This window comes from Mirounga angustirostris, unplaced genomic scaffold (genome assembly GCF_029215605.1).
Source record: "Mirounga angustirostris isolate CCGP_5_RB_7025 unplaced genomic scaffold, mMirAng1.0.hap1 SCAF_6, whole genome shotgun sequence".
Taxonomy (NCBI): Eukaryota; Metazoa; Chordata; class Mammalia; order Carnivora; family Phocidae; genus Mirounga; species Mirounga angustirostris.
This window is the reverse complement of record NW_026991714.1, coordinates 55153055-55180289: the sequence shown is the minus strand read 5'-3', so window position 1 is coordinate 55180289 and position 27235 is coordinate 55153055. Positions and strand designations below refer to the sequence as shown.

Below are 27235 nucleotides of genomic sequence, written 5' to 3'. Positions count from 1 at the left end.
GTGAGGCAGAAGAGAGAATCAGTGATATAGAAGACCAAACGATGGAAAATAAAGAAGCTGAGAAAAAGAGAGATAAACAACTACTGGATCACGAGGGCAGAATTCGAGAGATAAGCGATACCATAAGACGAAACAATATTAGAATAATTGGGATCCCAGAAGAGAAAGAAAGAGAGAGAGGGGCAGAAGGTATATTGGAGCATATTATAGCAGAGAACTTCCCTAATTTGGGGAAGGAAACAGGCATCAAAATCCAGGAAGCACAGAGAACCCCTCTCAAAATCAATAAAAATAGGTCAACACTCTGACATCTAATAGTAAAACTTACAAGTCTCAGAGACAAAGAGACAATTCTGAAAGCAGCTCAGGACAAGAGATATGTAACCTACAAGGGTAGAAACATTACATTGGCAACAGACCTATCCACAGAGACCTGGCAGGCCAGAAAGGACTGGCAGGATATATTCAGAGCACTAAATGAGAAAAATATGCAGCCAAGAATACTATATCCAGCTAGGCTGTCATTGAAAATAGAAGGAGAGATAAAAAGCTTCCAGGACAAACAAAAACTAAAGGAATTTGCAAACATGAAACCAGCCCTACAAGAAATATTGAAAGGGGCCCTCTAAGCAAAGAGAGAGCCTAAAAGCAACATAGACCAGAAAGGAACACAGACAACATACAGTAACAGTCACCTTACGGGCAATACAATGGCATTAAATTCATATCTTTCAATAGTTACCCTGAATGTAAATGGGCTAAATGCCCCAATCAAAAAATACAGACTATCAGATTGGATTAAAAAACAAAACCCATCGATATGCTGTCTGCAAGAGACTCATTTTAGAACCAAAGACACCCCCAGATTGAAAGTGAGGGGGTGGAAAACCATTTACCATGCTAATGGACACCAAAAGAAAGCTGGGGTGGCAATCCTTATATCAGACAAATTAGATTTTAAACCAAAGACTGTAATAAGAGATGAGGAAGGACACTATATCCTACTTAAAGGGTCTCTCCCTTTAAATCTAACAATTGTAAATATCTATGCCCCTAACATGGGAGCAGCCAATTATATAAGGCAATTGATAACAAAAGCAAAGAAACACATCGACAACAATACAATAATAGTGGGGGACTTTAACACCCCCTCACTGAAATGGACAGATCACTAGGCAAAAGATCAACGAGGAAATATAGACTTTAAATGACACACTGAACCAAATGGACTTCACAGACATATTCAGAACATTCCATCCCAAAGCAATGGAATACACATTCTTCTATTCAAAATCTTTGCGATGAAGCAAAGGCAGTCCTAAGAGGAAAGTATATAGCAATACAAGCCTTTCTCAAAAAACAAGAAAGGTCTCAAGTACGCAACCTAACCCTACACCTAAAGGAGCTGGAGAAAGAACAGCAAATAAAGCCTAAACCCAGCAGGAGAAGAGAAATAATAAAGATCAGAGCAGAAATCAATGAAATAGAAACTAAAAGAACAGTAGAACAGATCAAAGAAACTAGGAGCTAGTTCTTTGAAAGAATTAACAAGATTGATAAACCCCTGGCCAGACTTAACAAAAAGAAAAAAGAAATGACCCAAATCAACAAAATCATGAATGAAAGAAGAGAGATCACAACCAACACCAAAGAAATACACACAATTATAAGAACATATTATGAGCAACTCTATGCCAGCAAATTAGATAACCTGGAGGAAATGGATGCATTCCTAGAGATGTATCAACTACCAAAATTGAACCAGGATGAAATAGAAAACCTGAACAGACCTATAACCACTAAGGAAATTGAAGCAGTCATCAAAAATCTCCCAAAAAACAAAAGCGGAGGGCCAGATGGCTTCCCAGGGGAATTCTACCAAACATTTCAAGAAGAATTAATACCTATTCTTCTGAAACTGTTCCAAAAAATAGAAATGGAAGGGAAACTCCCAAACTCATTTTATGAGGCCAGCATTACCTTGATCCCAAAACCAGACAAAGACCCCATCAAAAAGGAGAATTACAGACCAATATTCCTGATGAACATGGATGCAAAAATTCTCACCAAAATACTAGCCAATAGAATCCAACCTTACATTAAAAGGATTATTCACCACAACCAAGTGAGATTTATCCCTGGGCTGCAAGGTTGGTTCAACATCCGCAAATCAATCAACGTGATACAATAAATTATCGAAAGAGAGAACAAGAATCATATGATCCTCTCAGTAGGTGCAGAAAAAGCATTTGACAAAGTACAGCATCCTTTCTTGATCAAAACTCTTCAGAGTATAGGGATAGAGGGGACATACCTCAATATAATAAAGGCCATCTATGAAAAACCTACAACAAATATCATTCTCCATGGGGGGAAACTGAGAGCTTTCCCCCTAAGGTCAGGAATGCAGCAGGGATGTCCACTATCACCACTGCTATTCAACATAGAATTAGAAGTCCTAGCCACAGCAATCAGACAACAAAAAGAAATCAAAGGCATCCAAATCAGCAAAGAAGAAGTCAAACTCTCACTCTTTGCAGATGATATGATACTTTATGTGGAAAACCCAAGACTCCACCCCAAAACTGCTAGAACTCATACAGGAATTCAGTAAAGTGGCAGGATATAAAATCAATGCACAGAAATCAGTGGCATTCCTATACACCAACAACAAGACAGAAGAAAGAGAAATTAAGGAGTCGATCCCATTTACAATTGCACCCAAAACCATAAGATACCTAGGAATAAATCTAACCAAAGAGACAAAGGATCTGTACTCAGAAAACTATAAAATACTCATGAAAGAAATTGAGGAAGACACAAAGAAATGGAAAAACGTTCCATGCTCATGGATTGGAAGAACAAATATTGTGAAGATGTCCATGCTACCTAGAGCAATCTACACATTCAATGCAATCCCCATCAAAATACCATCCACTTTTTTCAAAGAAATGGAACAAATAATCCCAAAATTTGTATGGAACCAGAAAAGACCCCACATAGCCAGAGGAATGTTGAAAAAGAAAAGAAAAGCTGGTGGCATCACAATTCCGGACTTCCAGCTCTATTACAAAGCTGTCATTGTCAAGACAGTATGGTACTGGCACAAAAACAGACATATAGATCAATGGAACAGAATAGAGAGCTCAGAAATGGACCCTCAACTCTATAGTCAACTAATCTTTGACAAAGCAGGAAAGAATGTCCAATGAAAAAAAGACAGTCTCTTCAACAAATGGTGTTGGGAAAATTGGACAGCCACATGCAGAAGAATGAAACTGGACCATTTCCTTACACCACACACAAAAATAGACTCCAAATGTTTGAAAGACCTAAATGTGAGACAGGAGTCCATCAAAATCCTAAAGGAGAACACAGACAGCAACGTCTTCGACCTCAGCCACAGCAACTTCTTCCTTGAAACATCACCAAAGGCAAGGGAAGCAAGGGCAAAAATGAACTATTGGGACTTCATCAAGATAAAAAGCTTTTGCACAGCAAAAGAAACAGTCAACAAAACCAAAAGACAACCGACAGAATGGGAGAAGATATTTGCAAATGACATATCAGATAAAGGGCTAGTATCCAAAATCTATAAAGAACTTATCAAACTCAACACCCAAAGAACAAAGAATCCAATCAAGAAATGGGCAGAAGACATGAACAGACATTTTTCCAAAGAAGACATCCAAATGGCCAACAGACACATGAAAAAGTGCTCAACATCGCTCGGCATCAGGGAAATCCAAATCAAAACCTCAATGAGATACCACCTCACACCAGTCAGAATGGCTAAAATTAACAAGTCAGGAAACGATAGATGTTTGCAGGGATGCAGAGAAAGGGGAACCCTCCTATACAGTTGGTGGGAATGCAAGCTGGTGCAGCCACTCTGGAAAACAGTATGGAGGCTCGTCAAAAAGTTGAAAATACAGCTACCATACAATCCAGCAATGCACTACTGGGTATTTACCCCAAAAATACAAATGTAGGGATCCGAAGAGGTATGTGCACCCCAATGTTTATAGCAGCAATGTCCACAATAGCCAAACTGTGGAAAGAGCCAAGATATCCATCGACAGATGAATGGATAAAGAAGATGTGGTATATATAAACAATGGAACATTATGCAGCCATCAAAAGGAATGAGATCTTGCCATTTGCAATGACGTGGATGGAACTGGAGGGTATTATGCTGAGCGAAAGAAGTCAATCAGAGAAAGACATGTATCATATGACCTCACTGATAGGAATTCTTAATCTCAGGAAACAAACTGAGGGTTGCTGGAGTGGGGGGTGGGGTGGGAGGGATGGGGTGGCTGGGTGATAGACACTGGGGGGGTATATGTTCTGGTAAGCACTGTGAATTGTGCAAAACTATTGAATCTCAGATCTGTACCTCTGAAACAAATAATGCAATATATGTTAAGAAAAAAAAAAAAGAAGATAGCAGGAGGGGAAGAATGAAGGGGGGGAAATCAGAGGGGGAGATGAACCATGAGAGATGATGGACTCTGAAAAACAAACTGAGGGTTCTAGAGGGGAGGGGGGTTGGAGGATGGGTTAGCCTGGTGATGGATATTAAAGAGGGCATGTTCTGCATGGGGTACTGGGTGTTATGCATAAGCAATGAATCATGGAACACTACATCTAAAACTAATGATGTAATGTATGGTGATTAACATAACAATAAAAAAAAATTTTAAAAATGGCTTATCCAGTAAGTTACTGACTTATACTGCGATGTGGAAGCCATCCTTCAATATCTATGTGCCTGGTTTTCAGTTTATTTTAGTTTTTGTTTGCTTCTACAAAATGAGAATGATAAATATTATTCTAATATAATTAGAATTATATTAGTACAACTGTACAAGTACAATAATAACACTTCATAATATGTTCAAAAACATTTAAAAGAATACATGTGCTATATGATATTAAAGTATTACTGTACAGTCCAAAATAAGATAATGGGTAGTTGGAAGCCAGCATCTGACTGCTCTATTCATCAAAACAATTTGTTTAATCTCTAATAAATATGTAAGCTGCAACCTCTGAAATCAACTCTTTTGGTCCTGTTCCATATGCATAAGCTAACATTGCTCATATACTTTATGCTTTGAGTTTGCCAATTGGCCTTGCCATTGTAACTCCCCTAAGAGGTGAGGAGGCAAAACAAATAATTGACTCCAGAAAAGAAAATCTGACAGTGCACTTTTATTGAAATTGACATAATTCATGGACTTCTCTCTTCTTCCCCCTGAAGGTATTGAGAGGTTCAAAGGCCAGTGTTTCCATAGCCACCAATACAAGCACCCAGAGGGACTTGAAGGGAAACATATCCTGGTGATTGGACTAGGAAACTCGGCCTCAGATATTGCCATTGAGCTGAGTAAGAAGGCTGCTCAGGTATGATGCTCTCTGCTTCTCTTGTACCATGGAGGAGAGAAAGGAAGAAGGGCATATTGGAAAATCCCAGCCACATAACCAAGGCTCCATTACTCATTAATTGGTTGGTTGGTTGTTTGGTTGGTTGGTTGATTGGTTGGTTACTATAGTGAGATATCATAAAAAATCTGGAAATCAGGAAGCCAAGGTTTACCTCCCAGCCCTGCACTGATCAGCATGTAATCCAGAGCAAGTCTTTTACTTCTCCGAGCCATACATGTGATATATCATCTACACAGTAGATTCCTCCCAAAAGGGACAATGCCCTGATTTAAACAGCATTCCTTTTTGCTTACCAGGTATTTATCAGCACCAGACATGGTTCCTGGGTCATGGGCCGTATCTCTGAAGATGGCTATCCCTGGGACATTGTGTTCCACACCCGGTTTAGGTCCATGCTCCGAAATGTCCTGCCACAAACAATTCGAAAATGGATGATGGAACAGCAGATGAATCAGTGGTTCAACCATGAAAATTATGGCCTTGAGCTTCAAAACAAGTAGAGTTATTTTGCTTTTTTATGGTATGGTAAGCAAGATTGTCAGAGGCTCCTCTTTATAGTCAAATTGCTAATGCGGTATTTCAAACTACAACCTAACAGTATGAATATCATAGACATCCTGGAATTTGAATTCCAAATTTGTTCTGTATACCTTTTAAAAAGTAAATGCTTAAGAAGATGAAGTAGAAATATTATGAACTTTTTTATGGCTGAGTAAAATTCCATTGTGTATATACACCACATGTTTTGTATCCACTCATTTATCAATGGACAATTAGGTTGCTTCCATATTTTGGCTATTGTAAATAATGCTGCAATGAACATGGGGGTGCATATGTCTTTTCAAATTAGTGTTTTCATTTTCTTTGGGTAAATACCCAGTAGTGGAACTACTGGGTCATATAAATTCTATTTTTAATTTTTTGAGGAACCTGCACACTGTTTCCCACAGTGGTTGCACCAATTTGCATTCCCACCAACAGTGCATTAGGGTTCCTTTTTCTCCACATTCTTACCAACAATTGTTATTTCTTGTGTTTTTGATCTTAGCCATTCTGACAGGTGTAAAATGATATCTCATTGTGGTTTTAATTTGTCTTTCCCTGATGATTAGTGATGTTAAGTTTATTTTCATGTGTCTATTGGCTATCTGTAAGTCTTCTTTGGAAAAACACCTATTCAGCTCTTCTGCCCATTTTTAATTGGATTACTCAGTCATAAAAAGAATGAAATCCTGCCATTTGCAACAACACTGATGGACCTAGAGGGTATAATGCTAGGTGAAATAAGTCAGTCAGAAGAAGACAAATACCATATGATTTGACTCAGGTGTGGAACTTAAGACACAAAAGAAACAAAAAACCAGACTTTGAATACAGAGAACAGTTGCCAGAGAGGAGATGAGTCGGGGGGGGGATGGATGAAATAGACAAAAGGAATTAAGAGTACACTTATCTTAGATGAGCACTGAGAAATGTATAGAATTCTTGAATCATTATATTGTACATCTGAAACTCATATAACACTGTATATTAATTATACATGAATAAAAAAATAAATTTAAAAAAGAAATATTATGAGCTGCTCTAGAAAGCAGAACTAGGATCATGGGAAGAATTTCCTAATACCCAAAGCTGTCCAACATTGGAAAAGGCTGCTTTAAGAGATTGCAGCCTTCCTTTCAGAGGGGTGTGTTGGGAAATGTGTCCCAAATTCTCCATGTGATAACTCATGCTTTGTTAATTCTGTACACCATAAGGATTCTTCCCATGAGCAGCTTTTGAGAACATACTCACTATCTCTTTGCCAAAAAATAAATCTCTACTGAGCTCACTGTTATATATCACTGATCTTATAAACACAAGCAAACAGTATGAATGTTTATTTTTCTTTAGTTGATAACAGACTCCTTCCCGTTAAAAAAATACAAAAACAGAAGAACTTTGGAATCTTTCAACAAAATGCCATGTGACTACTCAGTTCTGAGATCTGATACATGTGGCATGTATTATTTTTTTTAAAAAAAAAGGTTCTCAAATCTACAAAAAGGGGAATTCCATAAATACAACCAGACTTTGCTCTATCACCCATGCCATCACATACAGAGACTCCATGGATATTTGGGATCAACAAATATCCCCAAACTTAATTTTATACATTAGTTTTTATGCTGATCCCTTAATAAAACTTTCAAAACTATTGGGGATTTAACAAAATTTTCCTTTCTTACTTATGATCAGATAGAGATTAATTGGAGCAACAAGATAATTAAAACAATAGTGGAAACATCGATGGGCTATCAATGACTGGAATATTCATGGATTGACCATAGGCGCTGGTATTTGTTTAACCTCCTTTTTTGAAATGTCTTTTTCCCACATCACCTACATGTTTTCTCTTCTTTGTTGAGGGGGAGATTTGTGACATGAGAATGAAGTCAGATAGTAAGGTTTGGGGTAGGCCAACTGGTTAAGTTAGAAAGCTTTATGGATATTTGAGAAACCTCTTTATTCGAAAAGCCAACCCCATAAAATATCAAGAGAGTTTCAAGACTCACTCAACATCATTAAATATTCCTTCTAAGTGTTTTCTTTTTGGTGTTTTAGATATCTTATGAAAGAACCTGTAATAAATGATGATCTTCCAAGTCATATACTCTATGGAGCCATCAAGGTGAAACCAAGAGTGAAAGAGCTCACAGAAACTTCTGCCATCTTTGAAGATGGAACAGTGGAGGAGAATATTGATGTTATTGTCTTTGCAATGGGATATACTTTCTCTTTTCCATTCCTTGAAGATTCACTTGTTAAAGTAGAGGATAAGATGGTCTCACTGTATAAATACATGTTCCCTCCTCACCTGGAGAAGTCAACTCTGGCGTGCATTGGTCTCATCCAGCCCCTAGGTTCCATTTTCCCAACTGCCGAACTTCAAGCTCGTTGGGCAACCAGGGTTTTCAAAGGTATGTGAGTGGGAAAGTGAGGGGCTGAGGGTTTTATACCTGATGGAGTTTGCTCAATAACAAGTTTAGATAAGGAGGCTGCCAGGAAGAAGTTGGTCCACCTTAGGCAGCTCTCGCAAGATTAACATCCTAAAAAGTTAGTGGAGAATTTGAAAAATAACAAATACAGAGATAAGATAATAATAATAATAAAGAGCTGTAATCAACCCTTTGAAATATTAGAAAGTTCAGAGAACTTCAATTTTCATAAAGCTAAATACATATCTTTTCCTGGAATCATGAAAGAATAGTTGAGAAGAGAAAGATCTCTGACTCCTGGTTTTACCTATATGATGTTTATAATTTCCTCTGAATATGTGCAAATCTAGAGACCCAGGGCCTCTACATTAACTTCAAATTAACTCTTAATATGTTAAGAAGCTCAACCTCATGGATCCTTAGAAAGTTATAAACTTATTGAAAGGTTTCTGTCTAAGTACCTGTATAGCACTTTGCATTCCTCAGGAGGCTATTATCTCCCTGACGCCAGGGTTCAATTCAGCTCAACCAGAACTCATTGAATACCTAGCTTTGTTCTGGAACCTGGTGGGATAGAGAGCAATTTAAACAGATCATTACCACATACTAAGATAAATGCTTTGGTAGAGGGATGCATGGAGTGCATGGGAAGAAGAAAAAGGGTGCTTTGCAGCATGTTGGGATAAAGGAGGGCATGCGGCCAAGGAAAACTTGCTAGATGACCAAGTTTCTCGGGTGCAGAAGAGATAATCACTTGAGCCAAACACAGAGGCATGATGGATATGGAGAATTACAAGCTATCTGACATTCCCAGAACATGACATGTAAGGCAGAGAGGGGTGAGAGATTATTAAAGAATAATCTTTCAGTAGAAAGGCCAGGCCACAGGAGCCTTGTAAGGCATGCTAAAAGGCTTACAATACAAAATGTAGATCAGTTCTTTCCAAATCTGGCCACACATAAAAATCATCTGGATCTTGGGCACCTGGGTGGCTCAGTTGGTTAAGCGACTGCCTTCGGCTCAGGTCATAATCCTGGAGTCCCAGGACCGAGTCCTGCATCGGGCTCCCTGCTCAGCAGGGAGTCTGCTTCTCCCTCTGACCCTCCTCCCTCTCATGCTCTCTCTCATTCTCTCTCTCTCAAATAAATAAATAAATAAAATCTTTAAAAAAAAATCATCTGGATCCTTAGGGACCCTGATTAAGTCTGACCTGAGGACCTAGAATCTCCATTTTAGAAAGCTCTTCAGGGGTGCCTGGGTGGCTCAGTCGTTGGGTGTCTGCCTTCGGCTCAGGTCATGATCCCAGAGTCCTGGGTTTGAGCCCCGCATTGGGCTCCCTGCTTGGCGGGAGGCCTGCTTCTTCCTCTCCTGCTGCCCCTGCTTGTGTTCCCTCTCTTGCTGGGTCTCTCTCTGTCAAATAAATAAATAAAATCATCAAAAAAAAAAAAAAGAAAGAAAGAAAGAAAGCTCTTCAGGCGGAGGACCCAATGAAAGGTTATAAGAAAGGAATAGACATCACAAATTTACATTTTCAATAGATATTTCAGCATTAGTGTGAAAGATAGATTTGAAAGCAGAAAAGAATGGGGTCTCTGAGACCAGTGAGAAGGCCACAGCAAGTCCCGGCTGAAACGTGATGTAGCTGAGCCAGGCAGAGAGACAAAGTGGAGAAGACAATAGAAATGTGAGAAATAGTTAGGGATAAAATCCACAGGACATAATGATCAGCTGAATGTAGAAAATCAGAGAGAGAGAGGAATCACAGATGACTTGCAGATCTCTGGCCATGGGAACTGGGTAGACAGTAGGGCCAGGAATAAGGAGAGGACATGGAAGAAGATGCAAGTCTGACCAGGAGAGCTTCTGTGATGGGCTCTGTTTTGGACTCATTGACTCTGGTATATCTGATGACTAGCTATATCCAGGAGAAACTGAACATTTCACCATGTCTGAGAATACCCATAGACAAGGATGGAATCACAAGCACACTGATAAATCCTGCATCAATCTACCTTCTCTGTCCCCACTGATCAACTTTACTCCCACAAGGTTTACTTCAACAGCCTCTCAACTGGTCTTGGTACCTTTAGACTCTTTCCTAGAGCCCATGTCCCGAAATTCGCCAACTAGAAGGATCTTTCCAAAAGGCAAACCTGATCTTGTCACCACCTGCAGAAAACCCTCCCATGGCTTCCCATCACCTTCAAAATAGAGCTCAAGCCACCTGACATGATTTCCAGCTCTTCAGGCTCACCTTCCTACTCCAGTCTCTTCTCTTACACCCTCCACTTCAGAGTTCACACTGTAACCTTAAGGGCAGCATCACATAGAACTCGTCCCACCCTGGAGTTCAACAAAACAGCAGCCCTGATTGGCATAACATGGGTAAATGGCCAAGTTTAATGGTAGGAACCAACTACTAGATAAAGCAATGATATTGAATCAAACCCACTACTCAAACCAGCCTTTTATTTCTAGGCTTGTGTACCTTGCCCTCAGCGAGGACTATGATGGCAGACATTATCAAGAGGAATGAAAAAAGAATCGATCTGTAAGAATTTTTTTTTAATTCTTTACATAAAGCAATGTTTCTCAGGGTATAGTGACCTAACTACCCACAAGAACCACCTACCTGTTTCTTAAAAATGCAAATTCCTGGGTCACAACCCAGACCAACTGAATTGGAACCCCAGGATGAAACTGGAAATTTGTATTTTTATGTTCTCCCTAGGTGATTCTTATACATACTAGTTTAAGAACCAACTACATGAGCCTGGGTGGCTCAGTCGGTTAAGCACCTGCCTTCAGTTCAGGTCATGATCCCCATCGGGTTCCCTGCTCAGCCGGGAGCCTGCTTCTGCTTCTTCCTGTACCCCTCCCCTTGCTTCTGCTCTCTCTCACTTTCTCTCTCAAGTAAATAAATAAAATCTTTAAAACAAAAAAGAACCAACTACATAAAGATAGAAATTTTACCAAATCAGGACATTTTTCCTGGACTTAATTTTATTTCAGTTTTGCATGATGTCCGTGTTAGATTCCACATCTTCTCAGGCTGCCCACTTTCTGTGGTGAGAGAGGAAATGAGTTGGGAGCAGCAGTAGTGACAGTGACCAGGTGTCTCTGAAAAGTTAGTTTGGGGATGTCCTATCAAAGGAAATTAGAAGGAATTGGTGTGAAGTGAAAGTAGATGTATGCTTTGTGATACAGTAAAATGGGGTTCAAAAGTGATCAAGCACCTTGGAGAGTAGACTTGGGGGCCTGACGTCACATGTAGGGGTTGTCTCATGGTCAAATTCTAATTAATCTAACATTTATTGAGTACCTATTATATGCCAGCCAGAGTGCCAACTACTTTAATAATTTAACAAGCAAATAGTAAGCATCTCCTCTGTGCAAGACACTGAGCTAGGCTTTCATCTGTGTTAGCTCATGAATCTTTGCAGCAATCCTGGCTTACTAAATATCAAATAATAATCATGGTTATAAACCTTGTCACATTCCTAAAACTTCCATGAATTCATGGCTATTTATTTTACAGCCTACTCTCAATCTGAGAACTGGGCCTTCTGATGGGATAAGCTCATACCTTCCACCAGAGATTCACTGAAACCTCATTTACTCACTCACTCATCCCTATTTTGCAAATCTGCCCTTTTTCACTTTCTTCATTAAGGTTTGGAAAGAACCAGAGCCAGATACTTCAGACCAATTACATCGACTACTTGGATGAGCTCGCCTTAGAGATAGGTGCAAAGCCAGACGTCCTATCTCTCTTGCTGAAAGACCCCAAACTGGCTGTGAAGCTCTATTTTGGACCCTGCAACTCCTACCAGTACCGCCTCACTGGGCCCGGGCAGTGGAAGGGAGCCAAGAGGGCCATCCTCACCCAGAAACAACGGATATTGAAGCCTTTAAAGACACGGGCACTAAAAGCTTCATCTGATATCCCGGTTTCCTTTCTGTTGAAAATTGTGGGGCTTCTTGCTATTGTTGTAGCCCTTTTTTTTCAGCTTCAGTGGTTCTAATTGGTCAGCATAAAGCTTTTGATTTTAGTGTCAGTCAGTTCCTCTTAAAAAAAAAAGACAAAGAAAAAATATGAAATCTAGATTCTATATTTCAGAGTCGAGAGGAACAGAGAGAGGCGGTTGTAGAGAATTAGCAGAATTAGGTCCATGTTAAAACACTAAAATGGTGTCATGAAATTTCTTTGCCACTCCACCCTTCCCTCAAGTTCATCAGACTCTCCAAAAGGACAATTAAATAGCACTGGCTAAATAGTGTTGCCAGGCCCCATATAAGAGGGTTGTGTGGAAAAAATAGAAATACGCAGAATGAAAAGCAAGCCCCATGGTTTAAAACATTGGAAAATTTCAATGGTGGGTAAATATTTAAACTCTTGCATGATGTTCTTGATAGTCTTCCTACCCGGACTCTTTTGGTAACAAAATTCTCAGGTGTTAGGTCATGCTCCATATCCTTATCAGGGAGTCACTCAAAAATCCTGGAGGAAAATATGAGAGGCTAGACTCGAAAGCGATGGTGATGATCAGACAGACTCCTTGGGCCTCATGGTGAAAGCAAAGCCAATAGGCACATTTCTTATGTTTTGACAGAAACACTGCTATAAAAATAAAAATAAACCTGCAGTAACAGCTATATACACATTCAGTACTTTCCATAGACCAGACATTGTGCTCAGTGCACACTGTATGTATTAACTTCATTTAAATCTCACAATAATTCTGTGAGATGGATGAGGCTATTCTACCCATTTTATAGATGATGAAACTGAGACTCAGAGCAGTTGGGTAACATGTTCAAGACCATACAGCTGGTCTTGCCGGGCAGCCAGGATTGGAACCCAGTTTTGCTTGATTCTGGAACTGTGGATCATAACCTTTCCCCAGAATATACTTATTTACAAAACAACTATTGCAGATAAAGTACTTACTAACAGTTTATTTTATTTATAATCACATATATGTTGCTTTTGGAGGAACTTAACACAGATAACAGCACACTTCTTGCAAATATGATCAATTAATTTTATTCATAATATTTTGGTTTATAGTCCAGTCAGATCTAAAAAGCATTTGATGGAATTTACAATGAAACATACCTAGGGCGCCTGGGTGGCTCAGTTGGTTAAGCGACTGCCTTCGGCTCAGGTCATGATCCTGGAGTCCCGGGATCGAGTCCCGCATCGGGCTCCCTGCTCGGCAGGGAGTCTGCTTCTCCCTCTGACCCTCTTCCCTCTTGTGCTGTCTCTCATTCTCTCTCTCAAATAAATAAATAAAATCTTTAAAAAAAAAAAAAAAAAAGAAACATACCTATACAAGAACATTTAAGATGATCATTGACATTTTGAAAAAACAAGCATTGAGGACGAAGTATATGTCCCAAGTAGATGAAAAGCATTATAATGATTGAGCCTTGTATTTAGCTCTCACCTATAGGTAAACAAGGCAAAAAGTGAAACAATATGTAATCTCCGTCATTTGATAAAAGGAAGCATACCAGTTTGTTAGACACATTTTCTTGGAACTGAAATCTAAAAAAGATACAAGCAATTCAGTGTCAATAGACATTGAGCAACAGAATAAACAGATGGTTTATCAACCCACTACAGCCATTCTTTCCATGAACTGTGCTTTGGAAGATAAGCTATGCCCTAAACCCAGCCCAAGGACTTTTGAAGAGGGAAAAGGTCAGAGATTAAAGATTTAGGCAAATTTCTCCTCTTACTCTTCCAAAGTCTGTGCAGACATTGTTCTTTCCTTTGGCCTGGATTTGTCTCTAAAGTGCCCAGACCAATGTAATGGCAATCTCTGTCAGTGGAAGCTTTATTTCTTTAAAGTCCATTGAAATGGACTTGTTTCATTCATCATTACCACTACCCAGGGAAGTAACTATGGTCATTATCCTACTCCTACAGTGGACTAGATTGGGAAACAAGTGTCGGGTTGATACCGAATCAGTGGGGAAAAATAGCTCCATTAGGACAAAATTATTATTAAATGTATAACCTTGAAATTTTTAGAAAGAGCTTAAACTCTTGAAAGTTTTCCAAATATTCTATCTTTTAAAAAACATAAACAGTTCATTTCCAGAGTCTGAGATGACTAAGAAAGACTCATCCAAGTTTATTCTTCTGCCTCTATACACCAGGAAACAGGAAACTATCCCAGACAAACCAACTAGGATAGTTTGTTCCAAACTACGACCCACAGACTACCTGCATCAGAATATCTCAGGGAGCTTATAGAAGGGCAGATTTTTAAATACAAATGCAGTAATAATTCAGACCTGCTGAATGAGAGTCTCCCCTGGAATTTCCAGTCTTGACAAGCTCCCTAGAAGATTCCTGTGCACATTAAACTTAAAAACCATTGGTTTGAGGTATCGCCAAAAAAGCTGCTTTCAGAGATCAGTCCATGACTTTTTCCGCTCCTCAGGGCCAAATTCTCCCTTCGGTTCAGCCTTGGTGCTTCTAGTTGCAATTTACGATGTTCTTCTCCTGTAAAGAATGTTAACGTTATCACCCTCCTCCCAAATCTCCCCCTGCGATGTTCCCTTTACTAACCTTTCATTTTAACTACCCTTCTCTCTGTGATAGCTACTCAGTTTTTCTTACCAAAAGCCAAATATGTCCCATTTGCTCATTGCAGAAAAGTTAAGATATTTTAAAAATAAAACTCTTGGACTGCGACATGTAACAAAATTTCTAATAATAAAGATTTCAAAAGCTTAACCCACAAAGAATCCAATGTTCATATTACAGTAAGGATGGCAAAGGAAGATCCTTCCTTATAACTGGCTGCTTCCTTCGTCCTGGAAGATGCTGCTACACCAGTACAACCCCCAATGCAGAGCTGTTGGCCATTTTCTGGAGGCGGAATGTGTTTACACAGAACATAACTCACTTTCTTGTCTGGTCTGCCTTATGACCAGATTATGGATCAATGAAGCTTAAAAAAAAAAAAAAAGTCTCTTGGGATTAGATTCTTGTAATCCAGGTCAGAAGCTGAAATGAGATTGAACATGCAAGGCTTTATTAAGGAAAATGCCTGTATGAGGGGGAAAATAGGGAAAGTGCAGGAAGTAATCATCAGAGAGTCTGCCTCTGAATGAAGGAGAGACAAAAGAAGGTTGGGGTAGAAACATCCCTGACTGCTGTGCAGTCCAAGGAAGATGCAGCAGAGCCACTGGGGAGTCCTCAAGCCATCAAAGAATCCTGACTCTCCCACGTGTATGGCTGGCAGCAACTCCTGGGAAGGGGGCCTGGGCACAAGTGCAACAATGTATCTCACACACAACAGCTAAAGCCCTTAGTCAATTACACAACCTGTGCTTAGAGATCCATGAAGCACACTCTCAGGCTCATAATGTCATTTTTTGTATTTTTTAACTAATTGAATTACAAGCTTTAAATTAATTTGCCTACCTAGTCATTTGTCGCTTCCACAGCTACTCTAAGACATTGGTGTGCCTTCCCCTTAATCCAAAGCTTCCAGTTCCCTAGAAGCCAAGACCTGAAGGTGTTTGTGAGGGCACCAACAAAGAGGTGCTGTAAGGTCTTCCTTTCTGACTCCTTTTCTCAGAAACCTTCAGCAGCTCCTCATCACCTCCTTTGTCATTCAAGATTCTCTACACTAGCTGTAACCTACCTTTCCAGCCCTACCTCCCGCCATTTTGCCCCCATACCTGCCCACCACCTAACCACTGCCTCACCATTCTAAAAAGTGCTGCACTTAGGCTTGCTTCATGCTACCCACTATGGCCTCCCAGACCCCAATAGTTGAGATTCCTGCAACACTAGGTGAGAGGGTATTCTCCTCAAGCTTTCCTCAGTCCCTCCAGCCAAAAGACCTCTCCTCCACCTCTTTATTACCAAACTATTTTGTTTCAATTCTGCAATAATGTTTACACTCTTGCCTTTTTGCTGGCACTAATGGCAAAAATGACAATTTTATGCCTAGGAGCCACCAAATCCAACTTCTGGAAAATAGAGAGCTTAAGACACTTTATCACTCTTCAGGGTCATGCAATAATAGGATTTATACTTTGGAACCAAAGGGTTACTCCAAGTCCTTAGGTCATTTTAAGGATGGAGGGGATAAACAGAATGCTCTCAGATAAGAAAACTGGGCATTGTTTAGGGCCACATAGCAAGTCATGTCCCTGATGTTTCTTCCAATAACAGGTCGAACATACCACGGTAAAGACTGGTTGCTTCACCCTTGTGGATGGGTATCTAAAACTTGTATTTTTACACCTAACTGTCCACCTATATATGTCACATATTCTGGGAGAGGGATTTTAATTGCAACTATTAAAAACAGTTTTATTCTTAGACATTGCTGTACTTTGTGCTGCTGGGCAGTGGAAAGTAATTGATGTCAATTTCTCTTGGTGTTGAACTACTTCTAACAACCTAAGTAACTTGGATAAAATAATTAAAAGCCATCACTTACTCATCATTTATTATGTTGTAGGTGCTATAATGAAATCAGTTTTATTTCTTTAATCTTCAAACTCATTTTATGCATCAGGAGATGGAGACTCAGAGTAGTTAAATGACCTTCCCAAGTTATGTGGTCTGTAAGTGGGTCCAGCTGGGTTTTCCTGTCACCACGGCCTCTGCAGTCTACGCTATCTGACAGTGTACCAGATAATGAGTCGGGGGGTAGGGGGGGAGTCATTTATTATTTGTTTTTCAGTATCTGTCTTATATCCAAGATAAAATTTTAATTTTAATCAGGTCTCAACTGGTACCAAAAGATTGGGATCATTTCCTGCATATTTTCAGACCATAATGTTTGAAACTTGAACTCAATCACAAGAGGAAATTTGGAAGGATCCCTTATCCCTTAATAAGTAACCCTTATCCCTTCAGGTATGTGAGTTCCTTCCAAATTTTGGACCCAAAGACACCTCCAGATTTATCATGATACTGGACATCAAAAGAAAGCTGGGGTAGCAATCCTTATACCAGAAAATTAGATTTTATTTTTTTTAAACCAAACATTTAATATTTTAATTAAGTTTTGTCAATACAATTTCAAGCAAGTACCAACTGAAGACCAGGCCTAGGAATTCACAAAGGAAACAATCTTCCAAACAGCAAGGAACACCAAGGTGATCTTCCACTTCAGATGCATTATTAGTGGCCACAGTGGTGCCAGCTGGCCAGCGTTTATCCAGTTACCGAGTGTTTACCACATCATCAATTTTCAGAATGCTCCGGACAGTTTCAGTTGCTAGAGTCAGTGCACTGACTGAAACCAACAAAGGCTGGACAACCAGTTCCTCCAAAATGTTGGAAATACCACCCTTTCGGACATTAATGCCAGTAGTTTTTTCTCCTTGGGCATGCCAGTTTCTTAGTTCTCTTATGGGATTCAGGCCTGCATTTTCAGCTAGTGTAGATGGAATGACTTCCATAGCATCTGCAAAAGCACGAACGCAGTAGGATTCCATGCCACTCAATGTTCATGAATATTCAGTTAACCATAGGGCCAATTCTATCTCTGGAGCACCACCTCCTGCAATAAGATCTCTCTTCTTCACTAAACAGCGAATAACACATAGGGCATCATAAATGGAGTGTTCAGCTTCTTCAATCACCTATTTGTTAGATCCACAAACAACAACTGTAACTGTTTTTCCAGGGCTTGTACAGCCTGTAATCTTGAGCAGTTTGCCAGAACCATTTAAATTGACTTCCTCAGCTAACTCAGCTGATCCCAGCACGTCAGCAGTGAATTGGTCAATATGAGCAACTGGCTTGGTTCCAATTGTCTTACAAATGAATTCGATGTCTTCTCTTTCAATATCCTTAACCACCATAATCTTCATTTTGTTTAGGAAATGTAATGCAAGATCACTAAGAGCATCTCTCAGAATAGACTTCTGTATGAGAAGGACATTACATCCTGTTTTTTTAATTTGCTTCACTAAATTGAGAATATAGGCTCTCTCCTCCCACAGCACTTGGTCCATCTGGACATAGTCAGAAACTACTATTTGATTATCCATATCCGTTTTGGGAGCAGATAAGCAAAACTGGGTAAGCCCAATCTTAGCCTTTTCAACTCTGGTTATGCCAGAATTTGCCACCTTTTGAGTAAGTACCAGCCTTTCAACCAGTTCACAGTCATCAATTGTCCCACCAAGTTTCTTAACGATTTTAATGTCTCTAAGATCTACACTAGTAGCCGTGGCTGGGTCAATCACTTTCATCACTCCATTTACACTCATTGGAGAAAGCAGACTTGAATACTGAGAGACAACCTTTGAGTTCAGTGAAGTGATGGCACTATTTAATAAAGATTCTCTGTCACTCAGTTGCACAGGTCGAGACATGTCAGTCAAGATTTCTATACCCTTTTCCAAAGCCTTCTGGAATGACTCAGAAATGATGGTTGGATGAATCCCTTTCTGAAGAAGCTTGGTACAGGAATCTAAGAGAGAGCCAGCAATGATGACTACTGATGTGGTGCCATCTCCTGCTTCTATATCTTGTGCCTTAGACAGCTCCACCAGCATTCTGGCTGCTGGATGTAACACCTGCATTTGTTTCAGAATGGTGGCCCCATCATTTGTAATGGTCACACCACCTTTTCCATCTTGAATCATTTTATCCATTCCTTTTGGTCCAAGGCTTGTTCTAATAGCATCAGCAACAGCTTTGGCCATAGAGATGCTGCTGAAGCGGATCTGGGCCAGCTTGTCACGGCCCTGATAGGCACTTTTGCTGCCACCGCTGGCAGTCCCAGCAGGCACTCCCACTCCGAGGTGCCACGTTCTCAGGCATGGCAAACTTGGCTGGGTCTGCGTGGGCTTGGGAAGGACGGATGGACCCAGATTCCAGCCGGCTGTGGAGCAGCAGAACACTCCCACGGCCTTCACGAAGCTTGCAGAGAAAATTAGATTTTAAACCAAAGACTGTAATAAGAGATGAGGAAGGACACTATATCCTACTTAAAGGGTCTATCCAAAAAGACAATCTAACAATTGTAAATATTTATGCCCCTAACATGGGAGTAGCCAATTATATAAAACAATTAATAACAAAATTAAGGAAACACATTGATGATAATACAATAACAGTAGGGGACTTTAACACCCCCCTCCCTGTAATGGACAGATCATCTAGGCAGAAGATCAAAAGGAAACAAGGGCTTTGAATGGTACACTGGACCAGATGGACTTCACAGATATATTCAGAGCATTCCATCCTAAAGCAACAGAAAACAAATTCTCCTCAAGTGCACATGGAACGTTCTCCAGAATAGATCACATACTGAGTCACAAATCAGGTCTCAACTGGTACCAAAAGATTGGGATCATTTCCTGCATATTTTCAGACCATAATGTTTGAAACTTGAACTCAATCACAAGAGGAAATTTGGAAGGAACTCAAATGCATGAAGGCTAAAGAGCATCCTACTAAAGAATGAACAGGTCAACCAGGAAATTAAAAAGGAATTTTTTTTAAATTATGGAAACAAATGAAAATGAAAACACAATTGTTCAAAATCTTTGGGATGTAGCAAAGGCAGTCCTAAGAGAGAAGGATATAGCACTACAAGCCTTTCTCAAGAAACAAGAAAGGTCTCAAATACACAACCTAACCCTACACCTAAAGGAGCTGGAGAAAGAACAGCAAATAAAGCCTAAACTCAGCAGGAGAAGAGAATAAATAAAGATTAGAGCAGAAATCAGAGACATAGAAACCAAATGAACAGTAGAACAGATCAATGAAACTAGGAGCTGGTTCTCTGAAAGAATTAATAAGATTGATAAACCCCTGACCAGAAAAGAGAAAGGACCCAAATAAATAAAATCATGAATGAAAGAGGAGAGATCACAACCAACACTAAAGAAATACAAACAATTATAAGAACATATTATGAGCAACTACATGCCAACAAATTAGGCAATCTGGAAGAAAAGGATGCTTTCCTAGAGACAAAAAAAAACTACCAAAACTGAAACAGGAAGAAATAGAAAACTTGAACAGACCCATAACCAGCAAAGAAATTGAAGCAGTAATCAAACATCTCCCAACAAACAAAAGTCCAGGGCTGGATGGCTTCCCAGGGGCATTCTACTAAACATTTAAAGAAGAATTAATACCTATTCTTCTGAAGCTGTTTCAAAAAAATAGAAATGGAAAGAAATTTCAAACTCATTCTATGAAGCCAGCATTACTTTGATCTGACAACCAAAGACTCCACCAAAAAGAATTACAGATCAATATCTCTGATGAACATGGATGCCAAAATTCTCACCAAGATACTAGCCAATGGATCCAACAGTACATTAAAAGGATTATTCACCACAACCAAGTGGGATTTATTTCTGGGCTGCAAGGATGGTTCAATATCCACAATCAATCACCATGATACAATACATTAATAAAAGAAAGGACAAGAACCATATGATCCTCTCAATAGGTGCAGAAAAAATATTTGACAAAGGAAAGCATCCTTTCTTGATTAAAACTCTTCACAGTGTTAGGGATAGAGGGAACATACCTCAATATCATAAAAGCCATCTACAAAAAGTGCACAGTGAATATCATCCTCAACAGGGAAAAACTGAGAGCTTTTCTCCTAAGGTCAAGAACACGGCAGGGATGTCCACTATCACCACTGCTATTCAACATAGTACTAGAAGTCCTAGCCTTAGCAATCAGACAACAAAGAGAAATAAAATGCATCCAAATTGGGAAAGAAGAAGTCAAACTCTCACTCTTCACAAAAGACATGATAACCCAAAAGATTCCACCCCAAAATTGTTAGAACTCATACAGGAATTCAGTAAAGTGGCAGGATATTAAATCAATGCACAGAAATCAATTGCATTTCTATACCAACAATGAGACAGAAGAAAGAGAAATTAAGGAGGCGATCCCATTTACAATTGCACCAAAAAAACGTAAGATACCAGGAATAAACCTAATCAAAGAGGCAAAGGATCTGTATTCATAAAACTATAGAACATTCATGAAAGAAATTGAAGAAGACACAAAGAAATGGAAAAACATTCCATGCTCACGGATTGGAAGAATAAATATTGTGTTGGTTTTTTTTTTTAAAGATTTTATTTATTTGTCAGAGAGAGAGAGAGAGAGCACAAGCAGGGGGGAGAGGCAGAGGCAGAGGGAGAAGCAGGCTCCCTGCTGAGCAAGGAGCCTGATGTGGGACTCGATCCCAGGACCCCGGGATCATGACCTGAGCCGAAGGCAGCCGCTTAACTGACTGAGCCACCCAGGCGTCCCAAGAATAAATATTGTTAAAATGTCTATGCTACCTAGAGCAATCTACATATTTAATGCAATCCCTGTCAAAATACCATCAACTTTTTTCACAGAGCTGGAATAATCCTAATATTTGTATGGAACCCGAAAAGATCCCAAATAGACAAAGGAATGTTGAAAAGGAAAACCAAAGCTGATGGCATCACAACCTGGGACTTCAAGCTCTATTACAAATCTGTACTCATCAAGACAGTACTGGCACAAAAACAGACACGTAGATCAATGGAACAGAATAGAGAGCCCAGAAATGGACCCTCAACTATATGGTCAACTAATCTTCGACAAAGCAGGAAAGAATATCCAATAGAAAAAAGACAGTCTCTTCAACAGATGGTGTTGGGAAAATTGGACAGTCTCATGAAAAAGAATGAAACTGGACCATTTCTTTACACCATACTCAAAAATAGACTCAAAATGGGTGAAAGACCTAAATATGAGACAGGAATCCATCAAAATCCTAGAAGAGAACACAGGCAGCAACCTCGATGACCTCAGCTGCAGCAACTTCTTGCTAGACACATCTCCAAAGGCAAGGGAAACAAAGACAAAAATGAACTATTGGGACTTCATCAAGATAAAAAGCTTTTGGCCAGCAAAGGAAACAGTTGACAAAACCAAAAGACAACTGACAGAATGGGAGAAGATATTTGCAAATGACATGTCAGATAAAGGGCTAGTATCCAAAATCTATAATAAACATATCAAACTTAACACCCAAAGAATAAATAATCCAATCAAAAAATGGGCAGAAGACATGAACAGACATTTCTGCAAAGAAGACATACAAGTGGCCAACAGACACATGAAAAAATGGTCGACATCACTCAGCATCAGGGAAATACAAATCAAAACGACAATGAGATACCACCTCACACCAGTCAGAATGGCTAAAATTAACAACTCAGGAAACAACAGATGTTGGCGAGGATGCAGAGAAAGGGGAACCCTCTTAAACTGTTGGTGGGAATGCAAGCTGGTGCAGCCACTCTGGAAAACACTATGGAGATTCCTCAAAAAGTTGAAAATAGAGCTACCCTATGACCCAGCAATTGCACAACTGGGTATTTACCCCAAAGATACAAATGTAGTGATCCAAAGGGGCACCTGCATCCCAATGTTTATAGCAGCAATGTCCACAATAGCCAAACTGTGGAAAGAGCTCAGATGTCCATCAACAGATGAATGGATAAAGATGTGGTACCTATATACAATGGAATACTACTCAGCCATCAAAAAAAATGACATCTTGCCATTTGCAAGGACATAGGTGGAACTAGAGGGTATTATGCTAAGTGAAATAAGCCAATCAGAGAAGGATAATTATCATATGATTTCACTCATATGTGGAACTTAAGAAACAAAACAGAGGATCATAGGGGAAGAGAAGAAAAAATAAAACAAGATGAAATCAGAGAGGGAGATGAACTTTAAGAGACTCTTAATCATAGGAACAAACTAAGGGTTGCTAGAGGGGAGTGGGGTGGTGGATAGGATAACTGGGTGATGGACATTAAGGAGGGCACGTGATGGAATGAGCACTGGGTTTTGTTTTTGTTTTTGTTTTTTTAAGATTTTATTTATTTATTTGAGAGAGAGAGAATGAGAGAGAAAGAACACATGAGAGGGGATAGGGTCAGAGGGTGAAGCAGACTCCCCGCCAAGCAGGGAGCCCGATGCGGGACTCAATCCAGGGACTCCCAGATCATGACCCGAGCCGAAGGCAGTTGTCCAACCAACTGAGCCACCCAGGCACCCCGAGCACTGGGTTTTATATAAGACTGATAAATCACTGACCTCTGCCTCTCTGAAACTAATAATACATTATATGTTAATTAATTGAATTTAAATAAAAATTTTAAAATAAAAATAAAAAATAAAGTACTTTGTAGGCTCTTAATCCAACTGTAATTCCATCTCCCATCAATATATATATATTTTTTAAGATTTTATTTATTTGACAGAAAGAGACATAGCAAGAGAGGGAACACAAGCAGGGGGAGTGGGAGAGGGAGAAGCAGGCTTCCTGCAGAGCAGGGAGCCTGATGCGGGGCTTGATCCCGGGACCCTGGGATCATGACCTGAGCCGAAGGCAGACACTTAACAACTGTGCCACCCAGGCACCCCTCAATATACATTATTTTAATCTTACTAATAAAAGTAAATATATTTTATATAGTTTGAACTTTTTGTGTGTTTTTAAATATTCCACAAAAATTCTACCAATATACTGTTGATAAAATCACTATAATTTTTCACAAAACAAAGCCATAACTAACAAATCTACTACTGCTTCCTTAAAAATATACTTTTGAAATAAGAAAAAAATTGGTTTTAGTCAAAATTTTTAAGTGACTGGCCCTTAAATTGAAATAAACATGAGTTTCTGCCCTTTCTCAAAAAAAAAAAAAATCAATCAATCAATCACCATCGAGAAAGTCACCTGTGGAGAAGACCTGTCTAGGTAGGCAGCCTCTTGATACTTTTTTTTAGCAGGTGGGGGATGATAGGTAGGGACTTGTGGTTGTTTTAAGTTTCTTTTTTAGAGGGAGAAAGAAAAAAATTGCACTGGGTAGTTCTAATTTCAACTGGGACTAAAACTAAGTAAATTTTCACCTTCAGCTCTCAGATTCTCTAGCTCTAGCTATGCATCAGAGCAGGGTGGGGGAAGGAAGGGAGGGGAGACTTCAGAAGATGATTTAGAAATACAGTGAAAGCCAGAAAGATCCCTCTGGTGCATCCATCAATAGAAGCTAGGTGTGGTACACTAACCACCAATTCCCAAATCTCAAAACCTTGAAATAAGACAAAGATTCTTTCTTTTTCGTGTTATGTATCCACTGGGGCCAGGCTCTGCTCAACAGAGTCACTCAGGCATCCAGGCTAATGGAACAGCCCTGATGAAAGTAGCTGTTGACACACTGAAGACAAACAAAATGCTCTAGGGTCTCATACTGGCAATTAACCGCTCTGAGCCCAGAAAGGACATGTATTACCTTCGCTCACAGTTCACTGGCCAGAGCTAGTCCCATGTTCCCAGCCAAACCCTAACAGACAAGAAGTTCAATCCTACTATGCACCGGGAAGGCAAAAAGTCCAAAATATTTTCTAAAGAGCATTATTGTCTACCAATCTGGCTTCTGAGGGTATAGGTCCACTTCAAAAAGGGGCCTGGATAGCTTTCCCCATCCCATGGCCTCAAGGACAGCTGATTTACAATAAGCGCTAAAAATGGCAGAAAAAGGTGCCGCTGAAACCCAGTCTTCCAATTTATAATTACTACATGTCTCTTGCTAATTACAGAAAACGAGACGATCTGATAAATGATCATGTTTGTGCTCAACCAACATTTTAAGTTCTTTGTTTCTACTGATATGAGCAACATGCCTGGTCAGGCCCGGTGACCCACTAGGTGTGTACCAAAGATGCATGTGCGTATCAGGGTAAGTGCCTGAGTACTGGGGTTCCAGACACTAATTGTGGCCCCAGCTCTCAAGGTGTCCCTGACTCAATGTCAAAGATATTTTGGTTTTTAGAAACATGCTTGAACTAATAATAGTTTTGAAGGTTTTCTTTCTGGGTGAAAACTAAGCTTTGAAATCATCCAAATATTATCATCTTCGTAGCTGCAGGAAGGCAGCTGAACTCAACACAGTGAGCGATTCTGTCTCCATGCCAAGTCTTCAATTAGCCAGAAATAAGGTAAAAGGTACGCCTAATGAGCAAGCAACAGATTCGTGATATGCAAGTCCCTCTGGATACAGAGCTTAACGGTTATACTATAATGAAATCAGGAAAAAGAGATTTATTCTTCCAGAACCTTCCCCCTGCTTCAGTCTGACCCATCTATCCTGGAGTTTACTCTCTGTGCCTGTGGAAGTCATTTCAATATTATGATTCAATAATCAAGACACCTTATCTGGCCTGGAAATGACATCATCATCCTCATAGACGATCACGGTGTTTACTAGGTACAAGACTCTGCATGGCTTCTCCCACTTGATCCCCACCACAACTTCTGAATTGGGTATTATCATAATTTAATTGAGGAAACTGAAACTTCAAAAAGTTATATAATTTTCCCAAGATTATTCTGATAACAACTGGTAAAGACAATACTCGAATCCAGGACTTGTGACTCCAAAGGTCATGATCTGCCCATGTATTTGTTACATTTCCCAAATGTCTGGGCAATCATCTGCACTTAAAAAAAAAAAGGCTTTTAAAGATTAATTTGACAATGTGGTTTAAAAATAACAATTCTCTCTAAATGTGAAATGGACCAAAACCTTAAAGGTGAATATTTGGTGTAGCAGCTGCTGACATGATTATCTTATTTTATTTGCTCCCTTTGAAGAGTGAAATTGATGAACAATGAAGATGCTGCTGTGACTCCTTAAGTTAATTTCTATTTTTCAGGGAGAAGTGTGCGCCTAAAGAGCATATCACCCAATGTGAAATGTTGGGGTCTGGGAGTGAACAGTCAAGAAAGAATTCTTGAGACATCTTCAGTGCAAAAAAGGTGGTTTTATTAAAGCGTGGGGACAGGACCCGTGGGCAGAAAGAGGATGATTGCTAACATATATCTTGGGGGGCAGAGATAAAGTAAGTTTCCAAAGGGATTTTTTTAAGTAGGCTCCACACCCAATGCAGAGCCCAACATGGGACTTGAACTCATGACCTAAACTGAGATCAACAGTTGGGACACTTAGACTGAGCCACCCAGGCACCCCAAAGAGATTTTTTTATACATTAAAAAAGACTTACAGGATCCTGGAGATGAGTCTAACGTCAAGCTGAGGTGCCTTTTGCCTCTAGCAAATACTAAGATAAGGCAGTTGAGTTCCTGGAGGAAGGTCACTCTGCCTGTCTCTAGCACTTGTCAATGAGCTGTAAGTTGTAAGGAAATTTAATTTTCCTACATTTCTTTTACCTTTGTTCTCCACATCATCACCCACCAGGCAATATTGCTCTTAGCATTTCATGATTACCATTAGTCAAATTAAAATGTAAACAATGACTAACCTTAGGTCCCAAATTCCACATGACATTCCTTATCTCTTAAACCCAGCTGTCCTGTGTGCTGGGGACTCCCACGCCAACACTGGCTCCCCCCTCATCCATTTGAATTTCTACTAGCTCCAGAGTCCAAATTGTGATGGGGGGCTTTCAGAATTCCACGTACATAAAGTAAGTAGATAAAGTAAGTGACCAGATACAATCTCTGATTTCTTTGAGTCAGGGAGGTGGGGCCCAGACTCTTCCTGTTTTGTTATTGTGCTTCAGGACAGAATCACTTCGGCAGAATGTCCCCCCTCACATCCCCCTCTCAGTCTGTGACCTGGGAGGAACTATAAAGCCCCTCCCTGCCCCCAAGTACAGAGACTGTTCAAAGCTTGAGTATTTGCAAAGGGACCGTAAAGTCTTCTTTATACAAGAGTTCTGCATACACTGGTAAGTACGCCGCTGGTAGATTATTAA

General features: G+C 39.8%; 1 protein-coding gene and 1 pseudogene across 1 annotated transcript in view; one reads left to right on the top strand and one right to left on the bottom strand.

The window, feature by feature from the left end:
• The window catches only part of FMO2 (flavin containing dimethylaniline monoxygenase 2), a 35544-nt gene extending 19841 nt beyond the window's left edge, over window positions 1-15703 (top strand). Inside the window, exons 5-9 of the mRNA XM_045877468.3 lie at window positions 5267-5409; window positions 5748-5947; window positions 8056-8411; window positions 10909-10981; window positions 12104-15703. Of these exons, the coding sequence (XP_045733424.1) occupies window positions 5267-5409; window positions 5748-5947; window positions 8056-8411; window positions 10909-10981; window positions 12104-12455 (1124 nt within the window). The 3' untranslated portion in view covers window positions 12456-15703. The remainder of the gene's footprint in view (window positions 1-5266; window positions 5410-5747; window positions 5948-8055; window positions 8412-10908; window positions 10982-12103) is intronic.
• Window positions 15704-17447: 1744 nt separating this feature from the next.
• LOC123845411 (T-complex protein 1 subunit delta-like) lies at window positions 17448-19294 on the bottom strand (annotated as a pseudogene).
• Window positions 19295-27235: the final 7941 nt, after the last annotated feature.